General features: G+C 38.3%; 2 protein-coding genes across 3 annotated transcripts; both read right to left on the minus strand.

Moving 5' to 3' along the window:
- LOC103335817 (putative disease resistance protein RGA1) lies at positions 1-5,457 on the minus strand. 2 transcript variants are annotated; one of them, XM_089054752.1, is made up of 3 exons: positions 5,135-5,457; positions 1,030-4,979; positions 1-319 (listed from the first exon to the last, which is right to left on the minus strand). In XM_089054752.1, the coding sequence occupies exon 2, from the start codon at positions 4,239-4,241 to the stop codon at positions 1,056-1,058; it is 3,186 nt and encodes a 1,061-aa protein (XP_088910878.1). In that variant the 5' UTR covers positions 4,242-4,979; positions 5,135-5,457; the 3' UTR covers positions 1-319; positions 1,030-1,055. The 2 variants fall into 2 exon arrangements, with proteins under 2 accessions (XP_088910878.1, XP_008237072.3); XM_008238850.3 differs by having other exon boundaries at positions 1,030-5,457.
- Positions 5,458-8,467: 3,010 nt separating this feature from the next.
- LOC103335857 (disease resistance protein RGA2-like) lies at positions 8,468-12,382 on the minus strand. The gene has a single exon (XM_008238892.3). It carries the CDS (start codon positions 12,210-12,212, stop codon positions 8,682-8,684), a length of 3,531 nt encoding a protein of 1,176 aa, XP_008237114.3. The 5' UTR covers positions 12,213-12,382; the 3' UTR covers positions 8,468-8,681.
- Positions 12,383-13,190: the final 808 nt, after the last annotated feature.

The following is a 13,190-nucleotide window of genomic DNA, read 5'->3' on the forward strand; positions in this document are numbered from 1 at the left end:
TAGGGAAAGGTCTTGAATTTTTTGGATAATATGATAAAAATGACGACTACACTCAACTCTCTAAAATAATAAACATAAAAACCCTAGAAAATCTAACTATTACAAATTATTCTTAAAAATATAGAATCACAACGAACAACTGCTTAATTACAAATAAAATAAACGAAACATAAAAGATTGCTTGGCTTTTCCAACACCAAACACATGGCTTGAGCGTATCTTGTCAACTACCTGCTTCTTAATAATTTTGCACTTGCATCACTCAAGCTGGGACATTCTTGAACAGGGAGGTACTGGAGTTCAATGAGAAGCTTCAAACCTGGTGGCAATATATCTAAATTAGGACAAGCAGGATTTGTTCCTCAAGCCATTCTGGAAAAGTTGCAAAGATATATTGCAGTGACTGTACAAGTAAACAAATCAAAAAGGTTTTGTATCCAAGTCTGCCAATTTATTAAAGAACAGAGGCCGAGGAGAAGATTTTGTGTCTTTGAGAACCCAAGTTCCTTTTTTTTTTCTTTCCACCGAAAATTTTCTAATCTAAATTTCAGTTCTTCATCTGGGTTTTATCCCTTTAGTTTATTTTAGAAACAAATTATTTCTTGTTCTTAAGACTTCAAACCTGGGCAATGTGTTCATATATGGACAGTAAAATAAAATGACATATAACCTTGCTTTTAAACTAATTGTATATGGCTGCTTTGATGTGTTCTTAACTAATATTGAAAGAGCCATATTACTACTTGTTCTCATCCCGTTTCGTAACTCAGAAAACTATACTTTGTTCACCTCTTCCCATCAAAACAAAAGTGTCCACTAATAACTTTCAGAAAAAGTGTCCTCTACAGAGATTTTATTAACATGATATCAACAGAAAATCAGAGGATTCTCAAAGCAGCTTTGTATGCAAACATATGAAATTCTACAACTGAAGGAATATTAAAATTTTGTGGTCACTCTATCCATCTAAACAAACAATATGAAGGAAAGGAAAAAAAAGGCACACAAACACCAGGAGAAAGGAGTTACCATGATGACAATGAAACAGAAGTTGCTTATTGAGAAGCTGTTTGAACAGAAGAGCTGCCCGATGTGCTTGCTTCACTGGACTGGCTGACCTGAGGTGATCCAACGTACTTATGTGGGACATGTGCTATTTTCAACCAATCCTCACCACTTCCTGGTCTACATCTTTGCTCGAGCTCAGGACATTCTTGAATAGAGAGGTGTTGGAGTTTTGTGAGAAGCTTTTGACCTGGTGGCAGTACTTTTAAATTAGGACAATCAGATATGGTCAAAGATCGAAGTGAAGCAAGATTCCCAAACCATTCTGGCAAAGCTGTTAGATTAGGGCAGCTAATAATTTCCAAGCAGTGCAGCGTCGGGACATTTTGTAACCCATTTGGCAGAGCATCAAACCAAGGACAGCTCAAGATAGTCAAACTCCGAAGAGAGGAGAGGTGTTGCACACCCTCTGGGAAAGAACCAAGATTTTGACAATTCATAATGCTCAAGTGTTCAAGGAATGTGAGATGCTCCAAACTTGATGACAGAGAAATCAGATTACTGCAGCTCTCAATGAACAAAGTCCGAAGGGAACATAAACTTCCAATTCCACCATCTGGCATGGACATAATACTGTGACAACCACTAATCTCTAGTGAGTGCAGAGATTTGAGGTTTTGCAAAGTCTGTGGAAGAGAGGACAGCTGTTCACAACAACGAATGGTTAATGATTTCAGAGAAGCAAGGTTTCCCATCTCTGAAGGAAGTAAATGAAGCTTGGGGCAACACAAGATCTCCAGAGAAGACAGATGAGCTGATGCAAAAAACCCTTCTGGGAGACAGGACAGCTCTGGAATTTTTTCTATAACAAGCACAGAAAGGAGAGTTAAATTTGCTGTGGACATTGATGTTGGATTACAATCCCGCAGCTCCAAATGTTGAAGTGACTGACATAAGGGTATATGTGCTAACTTGGGACAACTTTTGACAGTTAATTTCTTCAATCTAGGGAATGCATTTCCATCATTTGCACTTGACCACTCCTCTAAGTTCGCAAAATCACTGATTGATAGTTCTTCAAGTGATGGAAACCGTATGTCTGCCCCATCACCATAGAACTCTGTACCAATGCATCTCACAGCATCCATTCGATGCAGAGAAACAGTCTTAAGTAGCAGCAAACTTCCAAGGGCAGGAAGATGTTCACAATTTCTACAATAGGCCAAATGAAATGAAACTACATTAGGTAGAGCCCAACGAGGAAATTTGATTCCTGGATACTCATGTATAACTAGAATTTTCAGATTATTGTGTGGCTGCAGGCCTTCAAGAATTTCTTCGGCCACTCTAGCATCAGGTTCATGCTGTTTTGGACCTATGTTTGATCCTGAGATGTCTAATTTATGTTGGGCTTTATGTAGTTTCGTGAATGAATCGTCCAAACCTTCAAATCCCTGGTATAGTCCCCAGTATAATCCCAACAACTCAAGATTTTCCTTCGTCTTCAATCCAGCAGAATGTGCTATGGATGCATTTCTAACTCTCCCCAACTGTATAATATTTAACTTTCCATAAAGATTTAAATGTTGCAGAGCTTCGAGACTCCTATTCAAATTGAACTCAATGGCACTGTAGGAATGCATGATCTCCCAGCTAACAACAAATAATGGCAATGTCTGAAGTTGGTGTAACCTTACAATACCAGTACACATCCCGTCCAAACTTTGGCATCCTGTTATATTGAGATGTCTTAGGTCGGTCATGCCTCCTAAGAAAGGCAAGCTCCTAAGATTATGACAACCAAAAAGGTTTAAAGTCTGCAGAGCACAAAGATTGATTGTGCTTTTAGGTAACAGACGAATAGGTGTGTAAGAGACGTCAAGATACCTCAAGCATATCATAATACCCAACGATTCTGGTAAATTGTAAACAGTGCAGCTGCTCAGATCCAGCGAACGCAAGTAAACAAAAGTCGAAAACATTTTTCCAATGGATCTTAATGAGCCGGATTCTCCAATCAATAGGAGAGTTCGTAAATGTTTTTCCTCATATAGAGCTTCTGGAATTGTAATTTCTCCATACGTATAAACCACAGAGGAGTGGCGAATTTGTGCTGGTCCATTTGGTGGGGCACCCTGTTCAAGTATCACATATTCCTTTCCTGCAACATATCGTGCAAGATCATGAATGACATCATTCATTTTGTATCCAGTTATACTGACACCCTCACATAACTCTACTTCTTGAAAGAAAGACATCCACAACAAATCAGCAAAGTAGTCTTCACCGATGTCTTCTGGTCGCTTGCTTCCTCCTTGTAGAATTAATCCTTCTGCCATCCATAGATAAATTAACTTCTGCTTCTTGAATTCATAATTTCTCGGAAAGATTGAGCAGAATGCAAAGCACTGTTTAAGATGTGATGGGAGATGAATATAACTCAACATCAGGGCAGGTAAAACTTTATTTTGGCATGCATCTAGTTTCCAGAGATCACTATTTTGCAGAAACAACCACTGCTGCTCCTCTCTTTTAAAGCGCATTAAACTTCCCAAACTTTTTACTGCTAATGGCACACCTCCACATTTTTTAACTATTTGCTTTCCAATTGACAAAAGCCGGGGATACTTCTCTTCTTCAGTTCGCCCAAAAGCCCGTTGCTTGAACAAGGCCCAGCAATCATCCTCTGCTAAACCCTTCAAATAAAATGGGGAATTTGGGGAGTCTGTCATGAATGCGGTTTTTGTATTGCGGGTGGTGACAATGATTTTGCATCCATCAACACCCCCTCTGAACAAAGGTCGTAGTTTGTCCCAATCATCATGGTTTTCAGTCCAAATATCATCTAACACAATGAGATATCTTTTATTGTGCAACAAATTCCAAATCTGAGACTGAAGTAGGTCAATCTCGGACAACTTGCATTCATCCTTAGTTGCAGACTCAATAATTGCTTTCATGATCTTCTTAACATTGAAATCATCAGAGAAAAAAATCCACATCCTAACATCAAAGTGGTGGATTACCCTGTCATCATTATATCCCAATTGAGCAAGAGTGGTCTTACCAATTCCTCCAATACCAAATATTGAAATACATGTTGCATATCCTTCCTGGCAAGCTTCAGAAGATATTAACAGTTTGACCAACTTCTCTTTGTCATCTTCTCTTCCACATATCTCTGACTCAATGACAAAAGAACTTGTCTCTCTTATGGTAGTTCGACCATCTGCCATACTAGGTGCTTTAAAATTAAACTCACTGAGCCCCCCCGGAGCACTGCACCAGTTTGGGTAGCATGCATAAGGTCTCCAAGTTGAAAATTCATCAGACCTGGGCTCATGTCTTCAAAATAGCTCCCACCTCTCGTTCTTTTAGCAGTCAAGTAGTGCAGATCGTCCTCAGCATCATAAGCTGCATTCTTGAGCTTTGACAACCAAAGTCTGACAGCTCTGCTGGTGAATTGTTGATCTTCTGCATCTTCAAGAGTAGCTTGAGCCCGCTCCACGGCATGTTGTAGGCCGCGGAAGTTGTCATCAAAACCCAAGAAATCAGCAGCCTTTTGTAGGACTGGGGATGCCAGTCTGTCAAAGATCACTTGCAAAGCAGGGGATGGCACTATGTTTGCTGCTTCCATTTCTTGCAGCAACAAAATTCCAATTCAGCTAAAACAAGGCTGACAACAGTGAGATGAGAATTGTTGGAGTTGGTCTGAAAATACAAGTGGAAGTTCAATTTGGTTGATCAACCCATGAAGCCTAGACTTTAGAGAAGCCAGGAAAGTTGACTTCATGTCAACACTTTTCAGCCATGGGTTTGTAAAACTAGTACTTTACATGCTATAATTACACAAATACCCTTGTGTTTAGCGTTTTTATCAAAATGAACCCCACTTCATGATAAACCACAATGCCAATGCCAGAGCTTTGAACTTGATTTCATCTTCTCTTCGTTAGTTAATGGTCCATTAGATGCTAACCTCAACAAAATTAAGCACATTAAAAATAATAATAATAATAATAATAATCATCAGGAATATATCCCAACCCGACATCCAAAATTGATAAGCTCTTCGAGCAAAAAAAATATATTATTGATTTCTGAGAGATTAGAAAAAATTAAAAATTACCCCCATCGTCCTCTTCCTCAGAGAAGAAGCATATCGATTGTACCACCGAGACGCATTCACATAAACCGATGATGGAGGCTTTGAAAGAGCCGAATGTACGGTGAGAGATCATCCTTTTAAAGCCATTGCGAGTAACAAAGTACTGATCCAGTTCCTTGAGGCCACTGGCCGAGGTTTTTCTGCAACCCATATGAAGAAAAGTAAAAATAAAATTAAATAAAGGTTTTTCATCCATGGACGAGTAACTAATTGAAGCTGTAAAAACAGAAACTTGACTTTAAACACACATTTTGGCACACATGCATTGAAGGAGCTTCCTACCCAGTTAACTTTTAATGGCTAACCTTATGACACATGGGGAACATAGTGATAATGGTGATGTGATGAACATGTAAAATTAGCCCATCAAAGAAAAATGAGACAGATTTATATTGAGACTTCTGCACAAGACCCCATCAAAGAACCAACCTTGAAACTCAGGATACAACATACAATTAGAAATGGGGGAACAAAAGGAAAAAGAAACAAAAACTTTCTTATATTCCATGCATTGACAGAAAATATAAAAATAGAATAAAAATAGAATTAAAAATATGCAAGACTCTGGTATGATGAAAAGAATTAGCACCCCCTGCTACTTTTCCTGAAACAAATTTTAGCAGACCAGTTTTTGACACCTTCAAGGAACTGTGAGTTCACTGGAGTGAAAAATCAAGCTTTACACTATTTTTCTCCCTATACTACACTACACTTCATCTTCAGTCGTGTAACAAGAGTTGATCCGTCAACATCTTGTGATTTAATTGCAAAACCGTTCTCTGTTTCCAAGCCACTATGTGAAACTCCTTCCTCTTCTGTACTCTCAGGCCGTTGGAGCTCACTGTTTTCGGGATTTGCTTCATCCGCGTCCCCCTCAATTGTCAAGATATAAGAACCATCTTCCTTGGTTGCCCCCCATGATTAGCCTTCTAATGACATGGATGGAACGGGTACCGCGTCATCAATAAATCAGCAACTCTCACCTTGTCAAGCAAACCCATTAGTTATATATATCATCCTTTCCTACTGCATGCAAACCCAGAATATATACATTGAGCCAATTGTAAAAATAACATAGTAATTCAAGTAGCTTAACTTGAAGTTGCAAGAAGTTTACATCTTGAAACTGTCCTCCACCATGACTATACACGAGATTACAATGAGAACTAGGGGGAAAGGAATGCATGTTAGCAGAACCAAATGGACAGTTCATATGAGTTCAGAAATCGAATTCTAGATAGAAAAATCACTCAAAGAGAGTGTTGTGAATAATTTATGAATGATGTCTTGATAAAATCGGGCCTCAGCTTAACTTAACATAGCTTTCTCATAATGTTTAGGATCTCTTTGGTCTCAAACATTAAATAGATGATCATATCCATTTAAAATGCTTGTCATTCTTGAAAGATCGGTTTATCAACAAACATCTCAAAATGAAAAGCTAATATAATTTTCAACCAGGGAAAGGAATAGGTAACTTGCAAGTACCTGCATAGGCTTCAGACTATTAAATTCTCTATCATCAGTTTTGCTCACTCCTTTTTGAGCTTGCAGCTCCATAGAATCACGAAAGAGCTGACGGAGAAAGTTCACATCATCAGACATAACTCCAAGCCCTTTCAAAAGCTTAGAGCCCAGCTGCAAACTTGTCTGCATGAATTAAAATATTTAGTCAGGTACAAGTTGCATCATAAAAAGACTTGTCAAATTCAATAATTCAAACAAACACAATCAATTAATCTGATACCTCTGCACTTTCCAGAACAGCATCTGTTGCACCTGCTTTCTTCAGATCTAAAAGGTGCTTGAGATCCAGAGCTCTGGCATAAATTGGGACCTGCAAATTTAGAATTTTCGCCACAAAATTGACATTCAAACCAAGGAGGAAGATTTTGGTCTTGATTTGGTTCGGGTTTGTCACTGATTTTTTCTGTGTTTTTTTTAGAGAGGGTTTGGCATTGATTTAGTTGTATCTGTTAAGAGGTTTTGGTCTTGATTTGGTTAATATGTTTTTCTTGTATTGTTTTGGTGGATATCTTGTTTTAGCCCAATATTAGACGACACTGATTGTACGTATTGAAGAACATGATTGATATTTGCAAGAATGTTTCTGTCAGATGACAAGTATTGACTAGGAAACCCCCAAGCACCTTCATCAGTGACAAGGAAAAATCAAGCACCGTCATCTTTTTGAAAAAATTTGTCTGATTCTTCCCCATTTTTTCAGTAGCATTTAGTTCATTCCTACTCTTTTGTCCTTTTTTTCTTTTTTTTTCTTCTGAGCTGATTTTCTCACTCCTGTTCTGTCTATTTACACTCTATTTGTTCAATTGTATGTTCTCACTCCTCTTTTGTCCACTAACACTCCCTTTTTTGTTATAATAAAAAGTATTAAAAAAACAAAAAGGAGTGTAAGTGGACAAAAGGTGAGTGGAACCCAAAATCTGTCCTTGTTCTTGGCTAGAGCCTTAAGGACCCCATGTTTGGCTAGGAAAGCAAAGAAAAATCACTACTTGGGGACCTAAAGCCACAAAAAAAGGAAGTTGATGTGCTGGTTTCTCCTGTCTCAGTACCATCAAGCTAGGAGAAGAAGCAGAGCAAAATAAAACAATTTTGCTGGACATTTTATTAACAGAAAATTTAAAAAATACTGTTACATTTGTAATTCCACTAAGCTTTTCAATAGATTAAAACCCTGATAGTAGTTAATCTTGACGATGAGGGCAAGGTGTACTAGGAATTACCTGAAAGAGGCTGAGGCAGGCCAACTGGGCAAGCAAATGGCAATGCTCTTTGGTTGCGGTGAATTATGGCTTGAGCTAGCAGCAACTAAAGTCAATGCTATTCTTCCTTGTTCAAGTTTGTCTTTGTGATTCATTAAAAAGAAACTGATGTATTGGTTGATACTTTAAATTTGCCCGTTAACCTCTTGTTTAGAAAATTCAGCATTTGAACTATTTTTAAAAGTCAATTTCCGCCCTGCTGTTAGATTTCATCACATTCCATCAAAGGCTAAAGCCAAACAAGCAACAAACTAACCACAGATAAATCTGGACCTAAACGAACCCACCTTAGATTTTCAAGCAACAAAGATCCAACGAATTGTTCCAAAACATATAAAACTCACATTCCGAAGCAGAAACTATTCAAAATTTGCATTTGATGAGGGCATGTCACATCTTTTGGTGACTCTGCTGTTGCATTGCAAATTTGCATTGGCAACTATCAAGCAAAAATATACAACAATGCAATATGACTAAACATTATTTAATACAAAAATAAACAGAATCAAAATTCAAAAAGACAAGTAACATAGAAATTTTATTAATGTTGATATCCATACAATACAAACTCAGAGGATTTTCAAAACAGCCCTGTACATAGAAATACAGAAATCCACTATAAAGATAAAAATAATAAAGCACACCACAACAGTGACAACACCAGGAGGAATGATCTACCATAATGATATATAATAGCTTGTTAATGACAAGGAAATAGAAGTGTCTTACTGAGAAGATGCTTGGACAGAAGAGCTGCCAGATGTGCTTGCATCGCCAGACTGCCGGACCTGAGGCGATCCAATGTACTTATGCAGGACATGGGCTATTTTCGACCAATCCTCGCCGCTACCGCGTCTACATCTTTCCTCAAGCTCAGGACATTCTTGAATAGAGAGGTGCTGGAGTTTAGTGAGAAGCTTGAAACCCGGTGGCAACAGTTTTAAATTAGGACAATCATATATGGTCAAGGATCTAAGAGAATCAAGATCCTCAAACCATTCTGGCAAAGCTGTTAGATTGGGGCAGCTACTAATTTCCAAGCAGTGCAGGGTCTTTACATTTTCCAACCCTTCTGGCAGAGAATCAAACCAAGGACAGCTCAGAACGATCAAACTTCGAAGGGAGGAGAGGTGTTGCACACCGGCTGGAAAGGAACCAAGCTTTGGACAGTACATGATGGTAAAGTGCTCAAGCAATGTGAGCTGCTCCAAACTCGATGACAGAGAAGTTAGTTTACTGCAGTTTTCAATGGACAAAGTTCGAAGCGAAGCCAAACCTGCAATTCCACAATTTGGCAGGGATGTTAGACTGTGACAGTCACTAATCTCCATTGACTCCAGAGCTTTAAGGTTCTGCAAACTTTGTGGCAGAGAGAACAACTCTCCACACCAACGAATGGTCAATGATTTCAGAGAACTAAGGTTTTGCATATGCAAAGGCATTGAATGAAGCTTGGGGCAAGACAAAATCTTCAAGGAAGACAGTCTAGCTGACGCAAAAAGCCCTTCTGGGAGAGACACTAGTTCTGGAATTTTGTCAAGAATAAGCACAGATAGCAAACTTAAATCTGCCATGGGCATCATCCTAGGATTACAATCTCGCAGCTCCAAATGTTGAAGGGACTGAGGTAGCCATATACGTGCTAACTTGGGGCAACTCTTTACAGTTAATTTCTTCAATCTAGGGAATGCATTTCCATAATTTGCACTTGAACACTCTTCCAACTTTGCAAAATCACTAATTGATAGTTCTTCGAGTGATGGAAACCATATGTCAGTGCTGTCACCATAGAACTCTCTACCAATTCTCACAACGCCATGCATTCCATGCAAAGAAAGCATCTTAAGTAGCGGAAGATTCCCAAGGGCTGGAAGATGTTTACAACTTCTACAGTTGGTGAAATCAGCGGCAATAAGATTTGGGAGAGCCCAATCAGGAAATTTGGTTCCTGGATATCCATTTATAACTAGCTTTTTCAGATTTTTGTGTGGTTGCAGGCTTTCAATAAGCTGTTCAAGTTGCGGCGCTATATGTGATCTCGAGACACCTACTTCAGGTGGGGCATTAGGTGGTTTGGCGAATGAATCTTTAAATCCCAGAATAGAACCCCAGTATAATCCCAATGACTCAAGATTTTTCTTCATATGCAGTTTTGCTAAAGAAGCATCTTTAAGATTCTCCAAGCCAGTAATATTCAACTCACCATAAAGATTTAAACATTTCAGCTTAATACTCATCACCTTCTTCGACACAACAAAAAGTGGCAACGTCTGAAGTTGAACTAACAATCCAATTGTAAAAGGCATACCAGTCAAACGCACACATCCACTTAAGTTAAGATGTCTTAGGTTTAATCCCAAAGAAGGCAAAATCTCAAGATTATTGCAACCAACTAGGTTTAAGGTCTCCAAAGAAAAGAGATACTTCATGTTTTCAGGTAACTGGGAGATAAGCGTGTAAGACAAGTCAAGATACCTCAAACACATGAAGCCACCCAAGGATTTAGGCACATCAACAGGATCACAGTTGTTGAGATCTAGCACACGCAAGTATTCAAAACTTGAATAAATTTTATCTATGTTTAAGAAGCCGGAACCACCGATCAATAAGAGAGTTCTCAAATGTTTTGCCTCATATAGAGTTTCTGGAATTGTAATTGCACCATATGTATAAACAACAGATGCGTGGCGAATCTCTGCTGGTGACCAATTTTGTGGCCGACCCTGTTCAAGTACCACATATTCTTTTCCTGCAACATATTGTGCAAGATCATGAATGATATCGTTCATCTTGTATCCAATTATTTCTCCACCTTCATGTAGCCGTACTTCTTGTAAGAAAGATATCCACAACAATTCGGAAAAGTATTCCTCACCAATGTCTTCAGGTCGCTTGCTTCCCTCTTTTGGAATGAAGCCTTCTGCCATCCATAGATGAATTAACTTGTGCTTATTGAACTCATATTTTTTGGGAAATAGTGAACAGAATGCAAAGCATTGTCTAAGATGTGGTGGTAGACTTAACATCAGGGCAGGGAAAACTTTATGTTGGCTTTCATCTAATTCCCAGAGTTCACAATCTCGCATAAATAACCACTGTTTTTCTTCTCTTTTCAAGCGCATTGAGCTTCCCAAACTTTTTGCAGCTAACGGCACACCTCCTACTTTTTTGATAATCTCCTTTCCAATCCGTGTAAGATTTGGATACTTCTCTTCTTCTCCACGTCCAAATGCCCGGTGCTTGAACAAAGACCAGCAATCATCATCCTTCAAACCATTTAAATAAAATGGTGAATTCGGGAAGTCCATCATGAATGGAATTTTTTGACTGCGGGTAGTGACAATGATTTTGCAGCCATCAAGACCCCCTGTAAGCAAAGGTATTAGATTGTCCCAATCATCCTGGTCTTCAGTCCAAACATCATCTAACACAATCAGGTATCTTTTCTTCTGTAGCAATTTCGAAAGCCGAGACTGAAGTATTTCAATCTCCGACAACTTGCATTCATCCTCTGTTGCACACTCAATGGCTGTCTTCATAATCTTCTTGACATCGAAATCCTCAGAAACAAAAATCCATATTCTAGAGTCGAAGTGTCTAACTACCCTCTCATCGTTATATAGCAACTGAGTAAGAGTGGTCTTGCCAATTCCTCCAATACCAATTACTGGAATACAAGTTGCATATCCATCCTGGGAAGTTTCCTTAGATAGTAACAGTTTGACTAACTTCTCTTTCTCATCATCTCTTCCATATATCTTTGAGTCGACCACGCAAGAGCCAGTCTCCCTCTTGTTAGTGAAGAATTTGAGTCGCCGACGCAAGAGCCAGTCTTCCTCTGTGCAAGGCACTCTAAAATTAAATGTCGATAGTCCCTCATTTATCGTCTTTTCTAATCTGTGGAGTGCCTTTTTAATTTTTTCAGCAACAGAGGCTGTTGTAATTGGAAAACTGAAAAATGTAGCTGGGTTTTTAAAGCGGAAGACGGCTTCGGAAGCGATAAACAAGTCCAGAATGTCCTCAGCATCAGAAGCAGCATTCTTGAGGTTTGACAACCAAAGCCTAACAGATTTGTTGGTTAATTGTTGCTCCTCTGCATCTTGAAGAATAACTTGAGTCCTCATCAAGGCATCTCGTAGGCTGTCGAGGTTGTCCTCGACACCCCAGATTTCAGCAACCTTTTGTAGGGCTGGGTATGCCAATCTGTCAAAGATCACTTGCAAAGCAGGGGATAAAAATATGCCTGCTGCTTCCATTTCTAGCAGCAACAACAGCGAAAACAAAACAAGGCTGAGATGATGAGAATAGTTGGATCTGGATCTGGAAATGGAATGGATCCGAAAAGAAGTACAATTTGGCTGATGACAATAGTTGGCTTTAGGGGGACTTTCAAAAGCCAGCAAATGGATAACGGAAATGAGGTTGAGATTTTGATAAAAGTCATCATTTCTAAATTGACATGAATAATTCCATGTTTGGATATATAAAAAAACATAAAAACTTAGAAATTCAGTGTGAGGAAAAATATGTAATTTTGAGGTCATAAATTTCAACTGTAAATTCTATTTAAAATCGTCATTTCTCAAATTCCAAGAGAAATTGAATTTTAAAAAAATATAATTTTATAAATAAAAGTTAAATTCCGTATTTCAAATTCAACACTCAACCCAAACAAGAAAGTTTATAAATTTTAAAACATTAATTTCCATCATTTTAAATTTCGTCATTTATAAATTCACTTGTACTTTTAAATGTTCTCATCCAAACGCACCATTGGACATTGTCTGAAATAGAAGTGGAAGTTCAATTCGGTGGATCAACCCATGAAGCCTAGACTTTAGAGAAGCCAAGAAAGTTGACTTCATGTCAACACTTTTCAGCTTTGGGTTTTCAAAACTAGTAATTTACATGACATAATTACACAGATACCCTTTGGTTTAGCGTTTTTATCAAAATGAACCCTACTTCATGATAAATCACAATGCCAAATTGCCAATGCGGGCGGAGCTAGAATTGTAAAGTTGGGAGGGTCGAAATAGAAAATATAAGTATATAAAACACTTAAATATTCAATACTTACATGTTTAGAGCTAAATATTTCTAATTAAGTCATATCTAATTTGTTTTAGAGGACATTTTAACTTAAATTCTAAGTTGTTTATTACAAATTCTATATATTATATATAATATAATAGAAGAGTGGTAAAAATATGGGGGGGCCAGGGCCACTCAGG

This window comes from Prunus mume, linkage group LG6 (assembly GCF_029339155.1).
Source record: "Prunus mume cultivar Tortuosa linkage group LG6, ASM2933915v1, whole genome shotgun sequence".
Lineage (NCBI taxonomy): Eukaryota > Viridiplantae > Streptophyta > Magnoliopsida > Rosales > Rosaceae > Prunus > Prunus mume.

Bases quoted from the DNA above. Each gene is read 5' to 3' on its own strand.
- LOC103335817 (XM_089054752.1), bottom strand. From the start codon at position 4,241: ATGGCAGATGGTCGAACTACCATAAGAGAGACAAGTTCTTTTGTCATT.
- LOC103335857 (XM_008238892.3), bottom strand. From the start codon at position 12,212: ATGGAAGCAGCAGGCATATTTTTATCCCCTGCTTTGCAAGTGATCTTT.